Here is a 19,346-nt window from a genome sequence, read left to right as displayed (position 1 = left end):
CTGTGCACCTTTAATGCGGCCCTGAATAAAAGCATAACAGATGGTGTAAAACACCATAAAAGACAACACAAATCACAATAAAATAAATTATATTAAGAGTGTGACAGCTGCGGGATATACACCTTAATAAGACTAAACTAACACTGTAGTGTGAAGCTATAATAAAACATGTGAATAAAAGGATAATAAGCAACGTTTAAAACATTTCTTCCGCTATTACAAAACAGTAACTCGATCCTTTGTTATTAACACACGACTCAGCAGTGATGGGGGGTGAAACTCGCAGAAATGTTGGCTTTGAATTGCCATAGACGCTACTGTGGATTCCTGACAGCTTAATTAGTAAATTCTCCACCTCAAGGACCCCCTCTAACAGGGTGTCAGCAGCCGGACGACCTGGACCCCCTCCGGGGAGAGCGTTGACAAACGACCTCTAACGTTACCTCGGAACCGCATAACACCGTCCAGACTGGACCGAAGTAGCCCTACCTGAGATATGTCTGAGACCACCGCGCAGCTATTTCCACATCAACCCAAATAAAAAAAAATGGTTTAAATAAAGAAAGGAAAAATAATTTCCTGAATATCTGTAACGCCCCAGAAGAAATGTCTGACGCCGCAACAAGCCGGTCGCCCATTGGCTGATGCATCTGATGTCCGTCATTGCTTGTGTTTAGTGGTTTTAATTTAAGTAGAAATTACTCGTTAAAAAAACAAATAGACGTGAAATTTTCAATGATTTTGATGGTGATTAACTTTTCCTGTCTGTTTATGGTGAAAATGTTATTTTTTAATGAAAATTTGTTATCGTTCAGCGCTATCTCCTGGCACAAATGCATCATGGGTAATGTAGTCAGTTAACCGCGTTCATGGGTCATACACTCATACATCAGGCTTTCATTATATTGGTAAACTGAGTACAATAAATCATTACAGTAAAAATAAAATGCTTAATGTAATCGGTCTGAAAGGTCAAAATAGTTCTGGGTTCAGAATAGTTAAAAGAAAAAGGCTCATGGAAATGAGATGTCTTTATTGTATTTTGAAAGCAAAAATGCTGACAAGCGAGTTTTATGTGTGAAATATTTGTTTTTAGAGCCTACTGTACCTCTTTACATATTCGTGGTGCAATTATTGTAAAGCTTGAATATAAGGATTTTAGGTGGCATTTCATGATGCGTTCAGAAATCTGTTTTTAATTCCAAAGCAGACAAGTGCAAACCACATGCTTGTATCTGATAATGTCCACAGCTCTCATGCTGCAGTGAGGAATATTCATTTCATGTGTCAATTAATGGACTCAAATGAACAAAAAAATATCATGCTATTGGTGTTGATTGAGCTCTACAGACATTGTAATAGTTTTTGTTATTTGTTTTGTTGTTTTTATTCGATCGCTGATATGGACCGATATGTCTTAAATAAAGTTTAAATGAATTAATGAAAGAAACTGAAGGGTTGCAGTAACCTCAAGAACAAATAATAGATAGATAGACAGACAGACATACAGACAGATAGATAGATAGATAGATAGATAGATAGATAGATAGATAGATAGATAGGTAGGTAGGTAGGTAGGTAGGTAGGTAGATAGATAGATAGATAGATAGATAGATAGATAGATAGATAGATAGATAGATAGATAGATAGATAGATAGATAGATAGATAGACAGACAGACAGACAGACAGACAGATAGAAAATGTTAAAAATAAATGCTAAAATGTATTTTAGTTAGTTTGTCAGTTTCTCTAATGTAATTAGTATACTATGATCATGTAAAACCATCATGTCATACTGGTTTATTATTATCATTATTATTATTATTATTATTATTAATAATAATAATAATAATAATAATAATAATAATAATAATAATAATAATAATTTTATATATATATTTTTTTATATATATATACATATATATATATATATATATATATATATATATATATATATATATATATTTGTTTGACGTTTTATGTATAGATATTAAAAATTTAATAATTTAAATTTAAAAATTTTAAATTCCTCTAAAGGAACAACAAGCTCCAATGTTGGTATGGTAAAATAAGTTCTAATAGCGTCTGAGATGTTTTGACGGCAGACATGCCTCCAGGATTAGAACCACTTTAGTTTACTTCAGAGTCTGAGCTTTGGGTCCAGCCATCTGCAGCGAAATAGAAAAAAAGCATAATCTAGAGCCCATGTGTGAGCGCAGGTGCACACATGCATTTGTGTTTATATCTATGATTCAGAATGTCTAAGGATGTTTAAGCTGTTAAACTGCACCCCTCCACAGGGAGCCTAGTTTCAGTTTGTGTCTCTGCTCCATCATCTGAGCCAAACACTGAAATCCCATCGTTTACATAACAGCTCATCACAGGTCTGTCTGTAAACACGCTTGAAGTTGCTCAAATTAGCCTGCTGGATTCACCCCACCCTTTCCCAACACATTCAACGTGTAAGACATTGTAAGTGCATTAACTTAATCCCTTCCATCTAGCGTGCAGCGATTCAAGCAGTTCAGTCAGTACACACATGTCCAGAGGAACAGAGGAGAGCATGGGGCTGCACATACAAGTATCCTCTATCTGTCTTTAAACTAAAAATGAAGACCTTGCCAGATATCTAAGAATTTGGATGACCAGTGGAGGACAATGTTGACATTCAACGTGCGTGTCTTGATGCTAGGGTTGCTGTATGCAGGTAACTTTTGTATGTTGTGATCAGACATAAGTCGTATTTCTTAATGTTTATAAGTTTTAGGAAGTTACTGTACTTCATCAGGGAGGCAGTGTGTTTAGAGTTTCACCTTATTGTTACATTATGGAGATTAATACACAACACTGTCTGGTTTGTAAGTCTAAAGCAAATCCATATTTTAAGTTGTTTTACTTTTTTTTTTCAACATTATTTTGAAAGTACACATATAAATAAATGTTTTAATGACATGTGATGTCTTCTTCAGGCACCTTGTCTGGTGAGGATGTCAGTCAATGTGAACAGCAGCCATGCCAACATGGTGGTGTATGCGAGAGCCACAATGGAGGATTCCGATGCCTTTGCTCACAGCAGAGCCAAAATGGGCGTCTCTATGGTGGAGAGAACTGTACGATCCCACTAACAGGCTGTGATGAAAGCCAGTGCGAGAACAGAGGAATCTGTTCTCCCTTACTTGTGAATGATGAACATACTTACACGTGCATCTGTGTTCCAGGCTACACAGGCCCTAAATGCCAGATTTCCACTATTTTCTCCTTTGAATCACAAGGCTACATGTACATAGAGACCCAGCATGTAGACCCCGAAGCTCCACTTAACGTGACATTCAGCTTCAGAACGGATAGACCCAATGGCACCCTCTTTCAGCGTAGAGTGGATGACCTGCTCCTCAGCATCGAGCTGATGGATGGGCATCTCTGCCTCCTCAGCTTGAGAGGTCAAGGCTCCAGCACGCTGGTACAAGAGCTCCCAGAGTTTCAGTCCAACAACAAGTGGCACACAGTGGAAGCATCGCTGGGCGGTGTGGTCAGCCTCATCCGGCTGCTCTGCAGCGAAGGAAGCTGCACCGGAGACTCTAGCACCGAAGTCCAGCTGCTTGATCAGGCCACTTCACTCCCTGAGCCTGGAGCTGTTCGCCAAAGCCTCTTTATCGGGGCAGTCGTGGGGAACTGGACGGTGGGCAAAGCTCCGGCCCATCTGTCAGCATTCCTGGGGTGTTTTAGAGATGTGTTTGTAAACTCACATCTAGTCCTGCCTGTTGAAGCGCCAGAATATTTGGGTACCCAGGCAAATGTCACTGTGGGATGCAGCGACAAAGACAAGTGTGACGACATCCCGTGTCAGAACCGAGGGCGTTGTTTGAGCCAGGGCTGGAGGAGGTTCATGTGTGAATGCCACAGGCCATACGAGGGAAGCAACTGTGCAGAGGGTAAGACCTTAAGATGGTTTACATAATGAATATAAATGTTTTAGTCGTGGTTAAAGTGGTTAAACTGTATAAGCGGGAAAAGTCTGATGTTTTGATGACTTATCCATCCATCAGAGCTACTCTAAAGTCGTTCTGTTTTTTTTAACAGCATTGCCTTGAATAAACATTTGCTGTTGTACAAATATTTATTATCAGGGGAAGGGAAGCTTTAATCTGGAGTAATGAAGATTTTTTAATAAGATGCAGGTATAGGCTCATGGATGTTGATATACTCAAAACAGTAAGACGTCTGTTTCACACATCATGTTGCCGCCTTGTATGCATTTTTTACATTGCTGTGGGTGTTAGTCAGTTTATCCACTAGTGGGCAGCGTTGAGTTCAGAGTTCACTTCCACATTGTGATACAGGTTGGTGTTAGTAATGCACCTCAAAAAGTCATTTGCAAACATCCAAAAACACCAGAAGAAGTAAAAGAATAACACCACAAAGCTTTTATTGTGTGGTTTTTATTTGGCAGTTTCTGCATTGTTTTCTTCCTGCTCCTCTTCTTCTTCTCTTGTTTGTTCCTTTCCGCTGGTTGCATGTCAGCTACACATCTCAACACTGCTCCCATAAATTCCGGTGGTTTTGCTCTGTTTTTAGGGTCAATTGACAGATAGTTTGCAACGTTTGAGTTGAGCCATTGGTCAGACGTTGGGAATAACATCATATCCAAGCGAATCACATTCTTGTTTACAAAGTTGGAAAAACTGGAATACCAATATGAATCCCACTAGAAAATTATTTGTTTTGCATGGTCTGTCTGTTTAGACAGAATTATATGTATTATATTTAATTAATTGAAGCTGAAATATATATTTTATGTCTAAATAAAAAAAAAAAAAAGCCTTTTTACATAAACAATGACTCATGGAAAGTATTTCCTTTATAGTATGTTGCAATGTAATTATAATTTTGACAAATTATAAGCTTTGCTGGTGAAAAGAAATACTTTAAAAAATTGTAGATATTGACCAAGAGAGTTTCAGGCCTGATGTGGCAAAACTCTGCTTCCACCCCGTTTTCAGTTGTCAGAGAGAGGGATGAACAGGCTAACTGTGTTAGCCACTGTTTATGTTGTTAACAGCTAAATCTGCTGACATTGCATTATTTAGTGAGGGCTGTGACGATATGCTTGTGTCCCGATTCGATTCCGATTTTTTTGGGTGCCAATTTGATTTAAATTGCGATTCTCACAATTCTTCGATATTGCTGATTTTTGTAGATTAAAAACAAAAGAAAAATGTATAAATCTCTCTTTTTTTTTTTTGCTCATCATTTTTCTTGATTTCAGCTAAATCATTTCAGGAATTCAGGAAAAAACAACACATTAGCCAGACCATCACTCTGCTGCTATAAGTAAAAAGATCAATAAAGACTATAAAAAAAATGACAATTTTTTTTTATAATGGATTGTTTTTATTTATTTGAAAAAAAAAGATTTTTCAACAAAAAAGTTTATTTTAAAATTGTGAAGCAAAAAATCCAGATTTTCGATTTTTTGATTAGATTTTCTCACCCCTATTATTTAGTGTTCTAAACGTGGACACAATTAACAAAATTTGTTGACAGGGAGAAGTTGAAAAGGACTAGGTTTAATATTGATTTGTACACAATCACATTAATTTAAAAATGAACCTTTATTCCTGGTATCACTTTGTGTTGGATTGTGAGCAGCTATCTTGGGTGAAGTTGATGTTGGTGCTTCGGCCACTACTTTTCAAGTTAGATTTCTAACTTCAAGGGGCTTTTATGTGTTTCCAATTTGGAAATTGAAAAATCTGACTTCTGAGTAGAAAGTGAATTAAACCCTTTGAAAACTGAGACAGACTTTTGTGGAAAGGAAAGGCCTTCACTCTGGCAGTCAACATTTTTTTAATCAAAGAAAGATCAAACTAAGCAGAATACATGCTACCAAAACATCATCAATGTGTGCATGTTACTTCAGCATGCTCACATTGACAAAAAAAAAAAAAAAAAAAAGTCAGCTTAGTATGTAGAATTAATCACGGATTTTCTGCAACAGCAGGTAAAGGTGAAGTCAAGTTCAGGTACAGGTGTGTCCCGGCACTAGTCTGAATGGATAGCTTTAAATGAGCTTATGGAGGCAGCAGAAATAGCACCAAGTTCAGCCAAACAGTTGTTAAATTAGAAAGTGTCCAGCAACACATGTATCAAGGATTTAAAAAAACGTGCGTTTACTGATTGCCTGGGAAGGTGTTGCAGGAAGGCGAGGAATATTCATGGACTCTTGCCATAGAAAGACATTTTTCCTAGTTGTCAAGTTTAGCACTTTATTCTCTCAATTAAAGAGAAATAAATTTACTTTAGAAAAACAATCTTACGAACAAAAGTTTTTTTTAATAATAAAATAATTTTTAATAAAGGCACATTATGTGGTTCATAATATTAACCTCCTGACTACCAGTTGTTCAATTTGTCCTCTGTGGAAGACCTTTGTAAATGTAAATATTTTCATCTCCCTGAATGCTACTGAACTAACACCTTTTGGTCTTTAAAGAGGACATTTAGTGCTTTTAAATGGTACCTCATTTGTGGGGGTGGGGCTTTGTGAACTTTCTGTCTCTCTTCAAGAAAAATGGCCTCCATTGCAACAAGCATGTTTTACGGGAAGAGCAAAAGTGCATAATACTTTTCTTTGTGCGGATTTTTACTTGAAATTTTGAAGTTATATTTTCATTGAATATCTTACAAACACATTAAATCGTTTCTTAGATAAATATAACTATATTTTATCTCAATATTTTAAAGTTTAAGCAGCGTCCTCCGTAGTGGACATTTGTGGTTACACATTTTTTTTTCCTGGTAGTCAGGAGCTTAATACTTAAACTAATGACTAATTATTCATTCATTTTCTGTTGCATGCTGTGTTATTTAGCATAAAGACTAAATAAGAATGACATTATCAAACTGCTTTGCCTGTAATAGATATAAACCATAAATACACAGCAGTTTATTTTCTATGTGATGGGATATGATGATTTAAGAACAAGTAGTAGTGATAACATTCTTGTTTTTGCAATATACAATGTATAAATAACTTATCTTTTAAGGTGGAAGCAAACTATTTTTAGCGAGTTACACATTTCTTGCATCCATTTGTTTTCCTAATTTTTCCAGTTAGCATATCTTTGGCTAAGCTAATATTGTGTTAGCTTAAGTCCGACAGACTTTTAAGATGCGTCAATCTTAACCTTTCATTCACATTTAAAGGTTCTCGTTGACTAAATCAAATTGACCTTGTTTTAGGTTTTATCATACTTTATGCAGGTAGCATAACAATGGCTAAGCTAATGTTAGTCTATCTTAACTTATTTGTTTGAGAAACAGACTTTGGAAAGTTGTCAGTCCTAACCTTTCTATTACACAAATCGTTTTTCAAGAAGAAAAAATACTTAAATACATTTCTGCTTTTGCAAGATTTAACTGTTGCTTCCTTTCAACGTTCCAGCTAGCATAACTTTAGCTAAGTTAATGTGATACCAGGTATAGTTTGATCATTGGAGAGACACATGTTGGTTAACTGTCAGTATTAACTTTACTATAATGTAACACCGTTTCTTTAAAAAGTTGCAGTTAGTTAAATGATTGTTTTTGCAACATAAAATTAACACAATTGATAATTTTGATAATTTTATCAAAATTGATCATTTTACGCTACTTTTTTCAGAAATTATCATTTTCGCTAAGCTAATATATTTGATTTCTTTTTCTTTTTTTATTTCTTTTTTTTTTATTTATTTCAGAAACTGACTTTTAGAAACTGAGTTTTAAATCTTAGCTTTTACCATTTACAATTGTTTGAACAATATATTCCTCCTGGTTTCCTTCTCATTTGACAGTTTTTTCTCTCTTCTCTATGTACCCTCACAGAGTACATCACTGCCAGATTTGGAAACAAAGACCTGGAAAGCTACGCTGTTTTCTCGTTCGATGACGACCCTGGTGAAAGTGTTATTGTGTCCATGTTCGTTCGCACCAGACAGTCCAGCAGTTTGCTCCTCATCCTGTCAAACAGCACTAGCCAGTACCTCCGACTGTGGCTGGAGGACGGCAGAGTCAAAGTTCAAGTCAACAACTTTGAGACCCTCACTGGTGGGATTGGGGTCAATGATGGCCATTTCCACTTGGTGACTGTAAAGCTGGAAGGAACTACTGTCAATTTGTACCAATCAGCCCAAAACCAGGGCTCCATGAGCATAAGGCACATCCAAGCCCACTCTGGGGATTTGGTTTTCGTTGGAGGGCTACCAGAATTAAGGGCCTCTGCTGCATTTGGCGGCTATTTTAAGGGATGTGTGCAGGATCTGAGGATAAACAACAAACGACTGCAGTTCTATCCAATAACAACTCCAGTTGATTCTTACCATCTGGAGAAACTCGTCAGCGTTGCAGAAGGATGCAGTAGCAACAATGCATGTGCTGTAAGTCATTAAGCTCCTGTTATGTTGACTAAATTGTCTTCACTTTGCCAGCTACATGCTTTGATTCCTTACCTCCATCAATAACAGCAGTTTAACCTGTTAAAAAATGCACAAAAGGCTCTGATTTTTATTCTTTTCTCTAATTCAGGTAAACCCTTGTCTCAATGGAGGCGAGTGTTACTCCATGTGGGATGATTTCATCTGCAGCTGCCCCCCCAACACCGCAGGGCAGCGCTGTGAGGAGGTGAAATGGTGTGAGCTGTCTCCCTGTCCAGCCTCTGCTGTTTGTCAGCCTTTATCGCAGGGCTTTGAGTGTGAGTATCCTGAAACCAACCTGTTGCTGTTGTATGTCTGCGTTATTAACGAAAACTGCCTTAAAACAGATGAATAGGGTCCAAATTGGATATTTGATTTAAGTTAAAGTGATGGTGTCGCTGATACAGGCCTGCAGCCAGAGTGTCTGTTTTTCACAATAATACAAAGAAATAAAAGTAAAACATATAGTTCTAAACCTGCATGGCTGTCACAGATGAGGAATGATTAATTACAGTGTGGTTACTTACAGAAGAGAACAGAGCTGAGGCAGAGATCCCACAGGAGATTCCTCTAAGACCTGGTAATCCCTGGTCAGATTAGGTCCCCCACCACATGCCTGCGGTAGTTTATGATGACAAGTCTCCCTGGACAGGTCACATGTTCATGACGATAAACAGGAGGGACGTGTTGAACCTGAGAAGCTCCGTCCAAACTGTAGCTAGTCACACGGTGTGCAGTTTACAGATTATTCTGCTTGTCTAGCAGCTAAAAGCAGCGGCACCATTTTAATGACCTCTTGCTGTTTTTACATAAACTAGAGTTGTTTGACTGTTTGAAACAAGGAGTGCATTGGCTGTTTTTTGCTTGAAGCAAGTGAGGATCTCAACCCCAATTCCAAAAAGGTGGAGCACTAAAGGTCAAATAAAAGCAGAATGCAATGATTTTCAAATGTTATCAACTCATATTTTATTCCAAATAGAGCAGAAACAACATATCAGATGTTGAAACTGAGACATTTTACCATTTAATGGAAAATATGAGCTCATTGTGAATCTGATGGCAGTAAAAAGTTGGAACAGAAGCAACAAAAGGCTGGAAAAGTTATTTGGTACACATAAAAAGCAACTGGATTAACATTTAACAACTAATCAGGTTATTTGGCAACAGCTTAGCAACATGACGGGGTAGAAAAAGATCATTTTAGAGAAGCAGAGTCTCTCAGATGTAAAGATTGCACAAGTGTGAAAAGTATTACGATCTCACTTAGTACAGTGAGTAATATCATCACAGATTTCCTAGTTCACCCTGAAATCCACACACGCAGGTTAAAGCTCCATCATATGTGAAGAGGATCCAGAAACACGCCGTCTCCTCTGGACCAAAGCTCATTTAAAATGTTCTGAGTGGAAACCTGGATGAAGATGTGGAATAGTTTGTGGACAGCATGGACGGTGTGTCCTGCAGACTAAAGAGGAGAGGGAGCATCCAGCTTGTTATCAGCCTGCATCTCTGATGGGATGGGGTTGCATTAGTGCCGATGGCGTGGGCAGCTTCCACATCTGGGAAGCTCCATCAATGCTGAAACATCTGCTCCCATCCAGACAACGTCTCTTTCAGGGAAGACCTTGCAGGTTCCACCATGCTGGACCACATCCTGCATCATCACAGCAGCATGGTGGAACAGGAGAACTGGTCTGCTGCAGTCCAGTTTCACCAGTACAAAACCCCTGGAGCATCATGATGGTCCTGGACTGTAGAGCAGCTGGAATCCTGCATCAGGACCAGAACGGGACAACATTCCTCTCCTAAAACTCCAGCAGCTGCTCTCCTCACTTCCCAGATGTTTAGATAGACATCAGAGGAGATGCTAACGATGCTAAACATCATCCTGGAACTACTTTGTACAGATGTGTTGCTGCTGTCAGACCAGAATCTGCTCATATTTTCCATGAAATAATTAAATGTCTCAGTTTCATCATCTGATATGTTGTTTATCTTCTATTTGGAATAAAATGTGATTTGATGAGATTTGAAGTTAATCTATTTTATTTACATTTTTCACAGTTTCCTAACTTTTTGGTATCAGAGCTGTATACTTTATCCAACCTGTTTGATTTAATGTGGATATAATTCAACTGGGAAAAGCCTGTTCTGACAACATATCTCCAGTATACTGTGAGATGACTGGTGGGGGGTTTTGACGGGTCAACACAGACTCATAGTTAGATCTTAGGATTATAAAGCAAGCTTCAAAGTTCAGCAGCAGTGGTAAAAAAAAAAAAAAAAAGTATTCACAATGTCTTGAACTGGAATTTCATTTCTGCCCTTCAGGTTTGTCCAACGTAACGTTTCGGCTTGGAAGCAGCGTTTTGCACTTTCGCAGCAGTGGAAAGATTCAGCGCAGCCTCACCAGCATCTCCATTAGCTTCCGCACAAGGCAGTCTGCTGCCACTTTATTTCATGCACAAAACGACTCCCACTACCTCACCATCTCCCTCCTGGACTCTCATGTGGTCCTGGAGCTCCAGGCTGGAGCTGAGGAGGATTCCCAGAGAGTTACAGCTCAAAGCCTCGGTCCGCTCAGCGACGGAGAGTGGCACATGGTGGAGATCCGCAGGGAGACACAGACATCTCGGTGGCTCATGGCTGTGGATGGCGGAAACAAGGATATAAGCACTTTTAAAACAGCTGTGGAGGACTTGAACTTCCTTAAGGAGGGAGCAGACATCTTCCTGGGAGGATTAAACCAGGACTCTGGAATGAAATATTCAGGTTGCCTGGGTCCAGTGGAAATTGGAGGTCTTCTTCTCCCTTTCCATCTAGACACAGAGCTTAACCTACCCAGACCTCAGGAGGAGCAGTTTGAGAGAATAAACAGCAACGCTTCTCCACAGTATGGCTGCTGGGGAACCAGCGTGTGCTCACCGAACCCCTGCCAGAACGGAGGCGCGTGCGAGGACTTGTTTGACCTCCATCAGTGCACATGTCCCTCCGAGTGGTCCGGGCCGCTGTGTCAAGATCCCACAGACTCCTGCAACTCCAGCCCTTGTGTCTATGGCAACTGCACCAGCCTGCCTGAGGGATACAAGTGTGAATGTGAGCCGGGCTACGCCGGGGAGCGATGCGAAGCAGAAGTGGACATGTGTGAAAACAGCAGCTGTAGCTACGGCGCCACCTGCCTCAAAGGCTTCCAGAGCTACACCTGTCTCTGCCCCAGGAACATGACGGGCAGTCACTGCCAGTGAGTTGACGTCCTTCACGTGACTGACAGCTTGCCGTTAAAAAGAAACTAAGAAGGTTAACATGTTTCTGACAACCTTTCCCCCCACAGGGAGAAGATTCCTGAAATCCCATGGTACATCGAGATAGATCCGTAAGCGCTCTCCCATCAAAACCAATCACCATTTCAACAGAGCCAAGTAAATGAAGGTGTATTAACACTGACGTTTTGTTTCCATCTAGCCTTCCCCAGCTGCCTGTATCGTCTTGTGAGGGTACAAAGTGGAACTACAGCTGCTTTAATGGAGGAAACTGCTCTGAAATTAACGGCACCTGCAACTGCCTACCTGGGTTTGCAGGACAATGGTAGGGCTTGCAGGGAGGAGGGTAGCCTAAGTCAGTGTTTTTCAACCTTTTTTGAGCCAAGGCACACTTTTTTTTTCCACTGAAAAATCACAAGGTACACCACAAACCAAAATGTTTTGTTTTGTTTGTTTTTTTTAAGTCCATATTATTAATATAAAGTCCATCTTGTCAAAGCGTCTTGAATAGAAATCAGATAAACACAAGAAGAAGGAATCTTATCTTTCACTGGGGCCTGTTTGGATGAACACAGAGATGCTTTTTAGACCAACTCAGTGAAATTGAGTAATTTCTCAGGGAACACCTGATGATCTCTTACGGAACACTAATGTGCCACGACACAATGGTTGAAAAACACTGGCCTGATGGTTGCTTAATGTGTGACATATCAAACGGGTCATCCTGCAGCATCTGCTGCATGGAAGGCTGGAAAACTGTCAGAATCTTCATAAATATGGAGGATAAAGTAGTTTTTTAGAGGATTTGGTTCACCGTAGAAAAGCACCGACACAATCAGCTTGTCTCGCAGAGATATGCAACATTCTGATTCAACACGAGTAATAACTTTGTGTTAATCATTTGTTACCGGAGTAACTAAGAATAAACATAGAACTCAGTATTTAAAGAAACAAGCAATTTTATTAACAAAGACTTCAGAGAAATCCCACCTCAATTTAACCCAGACTGGTCATAGACTTCCAAATAACCCCAGCATACCCAGAACCCTGAAGGACAAACCAAAAGTGGCGCCACAAAGCTAACCAATCGGCTATCACTGCAAGTCTCACTCGTGAAGACCAACCCTCAAAAGTCAGGGTTCAGGAGCCGGGGAACTCAAGGCCTATTCGACCACCGGGTAAAATTAAATAAAAATAATTAAATAAAATTAAATAAAAATAAACAAAAGTAGTAATTCCGCCTCACAGATGATAATCCAATACCATTCAATGTGCCCTGCAAGGCCAGGCGGACTAACTACTATAACAAAACTAAAACCTAAACCAAAATCTTAGGACAGCAGAAAACGGTGACGAAAACCATTCAGCGACTGTAAAATACAAAAACAATTAACTAAACATCTCAGAATACAAACCATTTTAATTCTTCAAAATTAAAAATATGAAAATTACCTGCCGCGTTGGTGCCCCCCACACAGTGAAGCCATAAACAGGTTGAACCTTCTTTAAAATCTTGTGTGGCCACACTGCAATATCAGAAGTTAAAAAGTTAAAAGTAACCACATTCAAATATTACTAAAAACAAACAAAAAAAACATTCATGTTAAAAACAAATTTCTTACCAAACTCACTCTCCACATGAGGCTCACCTCATCACCAGCCTCAAAAACACCTGGCACCTCCTGCCTTTTATAAACTCAGAGAAGCAGCCTCCACCCACCAGGTGGCGCTGGTTACACATCTATCTTTTTGAATTAACATGGTTGTTTTGACAGATCTAATTTATTAGAAAAATGTAGGCTTGGTTTTATTTGTGTTCCTTTTTAGTATGATTTGGTTACAGCCTGAAATGACGTTGGGACTCCAATGGGGGTCTGGACCCCACGTTTGAGAACCATTGCTGTAGTTAATCCAGATGTAGTAAAAACTTATTGTAATGCTTATTGTTTTTATCTTTTGTTTCTTCTGGTATATTTGCTTTCTTTTCTTGAGTTATAGTTTTAGTTCAACGGGCTAAGCAGCCACTGATGTACAGAGATTATACATTGGGGACCACCAACTCCAGACCTCTAGAGGCACTGTTGCGCAAGTTTTAAGGCCCATTTATGGTTCTTTATGTATGTAAATGAGGACATCCATTTTAAACCTTTTTTATACGTTTTGGTGCTCATACCTCCATGTAGGGGTGTAGTGGTCCCTTAAGATAATCTCATATTTTCATCCTTTCTTTTAAAAACAGAAAAAAAAGTAGCCTAAAAAAAACCGCTGTTTCAGAAAAATTGACATTAAGACTTATCTGTATATTTCATCCCAAAAATCCATCAGTATATCTGATCATTGTCACATAATTTCTGCTCTTTGGCTTCAGAGAGGAAGAGTTATAAAAAGACTAAACCGATACTGGAACACAGACTGGTGAGAGACAGGCTCATAGACATATGTACATATATCTGTATTATGTCTATGTTCAGGCTAAAGTTAACACAGCTGTCGTCTCACTGCACCAGTGTAGCATAGGTATCCTGCGACGTAGCTACGTGTGTAAGGACGTTTGTAATTGAAAAAGCAGCATCTCAGGGGGTTTAGAAGTGGGGGAACTCAATACTGACTGAAAAAGAAGTGTGTTTACTCTGTATACCTGCGTATACCCTGGACTACACCGCCGCCTCCATGCATCTTTTACATTCCCATAGTCTTCATCCACCAGAGGGTGGGACTGAGTTCAGAGTTTACTTTGTCATTTTGCACCTGTTGGTTGCCGTAGTTTATAGTAATTAAGTCGTTTGCAATCATCCAAAAACAACAGAAAAAATAGAACAAGAGTAGCTTTTGTCGTTCTCAGCTTCTTCTGACGAGGCTGAAGTTAGCTTCCGATTCGTAGCTTCTGATTCGCAATATGCGTAAAGGCCAATTCCACTGAAGTTTTCGGAAACTAGACCACATTAGACCAGGTCCTGACAAAAATCCACAATACTAAGACTCTTCAAACCTGGACAGAAATATTCCACATACTATGCAGATTCATTAACACGTGGTGTCTGATTTGTGAAACCTTTATTCTATTTGTGAAAATGCAAATAAGGCTCATTTCATTATATTTTTTTGCATCTGGACCACATTAGACCAGGTCCTGACAAAAATCTACAACACCTAGACTCTTCAGATCTGGACTGAAATATTCTAAATAATATACAGATTCATTAAAACATAGTGTCTGATTTGTGAAACCTTTATTCTATTTGTGAAAATGCAAAATAGGTTCATTTTATAACATTTTTGGCATTTGGACCACATTAGACCAGGTCCTGACAAAAATCTACAATACTTAGACTCTTCAAACCTGAACTAAAATATTCCACATACTATGCAGATTCATGAAAACAAAGTGTCTGATTTGTGAAACCTTCACTTTACTTGTGAAAATGCACATTAGGCTTGTTTCAATATATTTTTGGCATCTGGACCACATTAGACCAGGTCCTGAAATAAAAACTACAACACGTAGACACCACAGACATTAAAACACAGTATCAAACAGCAGTTTTAAACAAAGCTTTAGTTTACTTGTCAAAGTGGTATTACATGAAATTCTCATGTTACACAAATCCAATGTTAGGTACTTTTTTTTTTTTTTTTACCACTGAAATAGAAAAGAAAGCAAATTGAATAAGATCACTTCAGAATAAACTGAACAATTGAAGTTGTATAATTGTATTTTCTGGTTATTTCTGATTGGATCAGCATACCCATGAGTGTACTGTTTCTCAAACGGGGGTATGGTACCCCTGGGGTACTTCAAGGCATTTCAGGAGATATGTGAATTTATTTTTTGAAAACCTATGTATTTTTATGTATTCTTTAAAACATCCTTTATTAAATTTATATCAATATATTTCAATGTTTTAATATATTTCAGTAAATGTCAGTGTAAATTTATAAACTGAATTTAAATTTAGATTTACACCTTTTCATTCCTCCCAAAATCCCACATTCTGACGTGACTTGAACTCCACCCGTTACGAGCCAAATCATATTCATCAGTCACTGTCGCCTTGACAACGCAAACAACGGAGTCCTGGTTGAAGCTTAGTGGAGATGTGCAAAACAATTGCCATTGCTTTGCAAGGTTAAAGTTTAATGAACCAAACACAAATGTGTTGTGTTTCATGTTTTTTCTTAACCAAAAATACTTTGCAGGGGTTAGGGGCTACTTGGCTAAAAAATATTTTACAAGGAGCACTGTGTTGCACAAAGTTTGAGAACTGCTGGCCTAAAGAAAAACCTGTTGTTTAGTTCTTATTAAAAAAATCTTTTGCCTTTTGCCTTAAAAACCTTCTGCAAGTAAAATATAGATATCATGCTGGAATTAAATTATATTGATACAACCCTGGGGATCTATAATATTGATTTAGGATCAATCTGCCCACTCTGATGAGCCACTGCTTGCTAGAAAAAAAAATCTCAATAAGTGTCTGATTACAGTATCAGTCAATTTTATAATCTGTTCCTTACACAGAAGCAGCGTTGCTGAGCTGTAAGTGTGTTTTCAAGCCAGTGAAGATTAAATGCAAAATAAATGCTTAAAATGATTTCAAGCTCATTTGCAAGGAACCAGTTGTCAACCCTGTATGCCTCTGATCCTGTAGCATGTAGGCTCACCGACTGCAGCTCTAAAGATAAATAAAAGAGATGTTTTAATATGTTACGGTTCCAGATATACTGGGCCAAACAAGTAAGAATGACATTTGACTCATATGGTTTTCTAATAACTTTAAAATATATTTAGCTACAAGAAATAAAGACTGGTGTCTTCAATGTACTGCAAGAGAGTGATAACATCAGTTGCCTCACACAGCTACTGTGTGTTACACAGTGGAATAAAAAGACTACTTATCATCTAAAAAAATGAAATGCTGGCTAATGGGGGAATTATTTCAAACATGTTTCAAGATTCACATTATGTAATCATTTACATTTAATTTTCTTGTTTAAAAAAGAGTAAGGAAAAGGATGACTTTGTCTTGTATTACAAAACTATAATTGGATACTGCCCAGACAAGATGATAATCTGCTAAACAAAATATCATATGAGTTGAAGTTTGTACCATATTAAAAAAAAATCCATAATTTGGAATAAATAATAAAAGAAGAGTTTCACAAATCAGACACTATGTTTTCTTGAATCTGCATAGTATTTAGAATATTTCAGTTCAGGTTTGAAAAGTGTTATAGATTTTTGTCAGGACCTGGTCTAATGTGGTCCAGATGCCAAAAATATAATGAAATGAGCCTTATTTGCATTTTCACAAATAGAATAAAGGTTTCACAAATCAGAAACCACGTGTTAATGAATCTGCATAGTATGTGGAATTTTTCTGTCCAGGTTTGAAGAGTCTTAGTATTGTGGATTTTTGTCAGGACCTGGTCTAATGTGGTCTAGTTTCCGAAAAAATCAGTGGAATTGCCCTTTACGCATATTACGAATCGGAAGCTAACTTCAGCCTCGTCTTCTTCTGTCCCTTTTTCTGGCTTTTTCTGTGTCATCTTCTTCCTGTATCTCTTCTTCTCTGGTTTGTTCCTTTGGTCGGTTGCGTGTGGGCTATACATATATACAACAGGGATCACCTTTAGGCCTGATCGACTGTTTCTCTACTGAAACATCAGATTCAGATAAAATTGATGTGAAACAGACTGTTGGTCCAGTCATATGTGTTGCTGCAGGGACAAATCCAATACCTGAAGTTCCTTGCTGTAGAACCGACTTTAACTTCAATACTTGTTTAAAAGGAATGATTCTGTAGTGTTTTGATTTCATTAAATGTTTCATCTATCAGCTTTCTGAAGGTCCCAGCACAGATTTTCCATCAGCTTCAGGTCCAAACTTAGTTCTTCAACCTGTTGCCTGACCCAGTTTCCGCCCAGCTTTAGCTGTCAGACAGATGGTCTCACATTTGAATCAGCTGCGTATCCCGTTTGGTTTTCTCCAGACTTGCCTATGTGCAGTATGACCAGACATCTCCATATAATGCAAAAATAAAATGAAGATGTAGAAAGTTAAACTGAGCTGCAGGCTTTTCGCTGCAGACCTTCCAAACCAGCTGATCTTAATCATCTTATTAATTGTCCCGTCATGAACGTTACCTTTTACATGCTTAGAGTCTGAGATGTAGATCTCTGGTTTCTACAGTTTCTATTGTGTGCTTAGTTTAGGATGTCTACTCCAGCGGAGAGCTCAGACCTCCACAAACCAGTTCTTTTCCACCCATATGGTGATCTCCTCCCTGTATTCACTTTATATGGATACATCAATCGATTCACTGATGATAAAAACATACCTTTAGCATTATTATTATTACCACATCATTAAAAGTTGAATATTTATTAAAAACATAACAACCTCAACCTTTTTCTTTTTATTTCAAAATAAAACAAACAAGATGTTTATAAATCAGTGTCTTAAGCAAGCCGGAAATAAATACCACATACATTACACCTAGTTGTTCTTTCTACATTTTTTAAATATTATATTAATTATTATTTATTTAGTCATGTTTTTATTTTTATCTTGCTGACCAACTGAGTGTTCAGACTTTTATCTAGTTTATACATAAAATTACAATATAACCAGCAGCTCAATTCCATATTTTGATATACACCAAAAACTTGATTTATTATTGTTGTGGGGAGGGTGCTGAGGTGCGGACCCAAATGCAGGGTAGAGGTGGGGGTGCAGAGTCAAGCAGGTCTTTGTCTCATGTACAGGAACACAGGAAACAAGAACTACAGGGGAAACTAAACACAAAAACTGAACGGAGGACTAGAGATACTGACAGAACTAAACAAGACACACGTGTAAAGAATGAACTAACGAGACCAGGTGAAACTTCTTAACAAGGCTGACCTGGAAACAAGACACAAGGGAACTAAACAGGAAAAACTACAAAAGTCTGAATGAAAACACACATCATGACAATTATCTATTACTCAACATAAAACTGGATTTACTATAATACCTAATACCAGATTTAAAGACGGCAACAGTTGCTTCTCTAAGATCATTTCTGATGTCTTTCCTCCAAGGTATTAGCATTAAAAGTGAATCATTTGATACATCCTCTTATTTCCAGGTGAAAGGAATCAGAATTTCAGTTTCTGCATGATGCGTCAGTGAGGACTGCAGCTCCTCTTCACAGCTTCTCCTCATGTCGTTTTCAGGTGCGAGAAGGACGTGGACGAGTGTGCCTCCGACCCCTGCATGAACGGAGGCTTCTGCATCAACTACGTCAACAGTTTCGAGTGTGTGTGCGACATGAATTACTCGGGGATACACTGCCAGATGGACGTCAGCGACTTCTACATGTACCTCTTCCTGGGCCTGTGGCAGAACCTCTTCCAGCTGGTGTCCTACCTCGTCATACGCCTCGACGACGAGCCAGAAATCGAGTGGGGATTCCACATCAATGAATAGACGTGTTTGTTTCCGCAGGTCAGACTGGACCGGACACGGTCAGAAAGACACATGAGGGAAGTCTTATAATGTGTTCATAGTTCATTACAGCGGGATGACTCGTCACTTTCTATCTGTACACGTTTTCCTGAAAGACTTATGTTTAAAGCACCAGAATAGACGAA

At 38.5% G+C, this 19,346-nt stretch overlaps 2 protein-coding genes across 2 annotated transcripts in view; one reads left to right on the top strand and one right to left on the bottom strand.

Annotated features, from left to right (window-relative positions):
* The window catches only part of zbtb41 (zinc finger and BTB domain containing 41), a 14,544-nt gene extending 13,973 nt beyond the window's left edge, over positions 1–571 (bottom strand). Inside the window, exon 1 of the mRNA XM_079244065.1 lies at positions 490–571. The gene's annotated coding sequence lies outside the window, so the exon portion shown is untranslated. The remainder of the gene's footprint in view (positions 1–489) is intronic.
* The window catches only part of LOC306758557 (protein crumbs homolog 1-like), a gene marked incomplete at both ends in the record, with an annotated part of 19,423 nt that extends 241 nt beyond the window's left edge, over positions 1–19,182 (top strand). The window contains 7 exons of the mRNA XM_079243884.1: positions 2,971–3,933; positions 7,868–8,418; positions 8,567–8,732; positions 10,786–11,695; positions 11,786–11,827; positions 11,917–12,039; positions 18,930–19,182. Of these exons, the coding sequence (XP_079100010.1) occupies positions 2,971–3,933; positions 7,868–8,418; positions 8,567–8,732; positions 10,786–11,695; positions 11,786–11,827; positions 11,917–12,039; positions 18,930–19,182 (3,008 nt within the window). The remainder of the gene's footprint in view (positions 1–2,970; positions 3,934–7,867; positions 8,419–8,566; positions 8,733–10,785; positions 11,696–11,785; positions 11,828–11,916; positions 12,040–18,929) is intronic.
* Between the last annotated feature and the right edge of the window lie 164 nt (positions 19,183–19,346).

The sequence above is a fragment of the Telmatherina bonti genome (assembly GCF_933228915.1).
Source record: "Telmatherina bonti genome assembly, chromosome: 7".
Lineage (NCBI taxonomy): Eukaryota > Metazoa > Chordata > Actinopteri > Atheriniformes > Telmatherinidae > Telmatherina > Telmatherina bonti.
The sequence above is the reverse complement of the archived record's forward strand: the minus strand, read 5'-3'. Positions and strand labels throughout refer to the sequence as shown.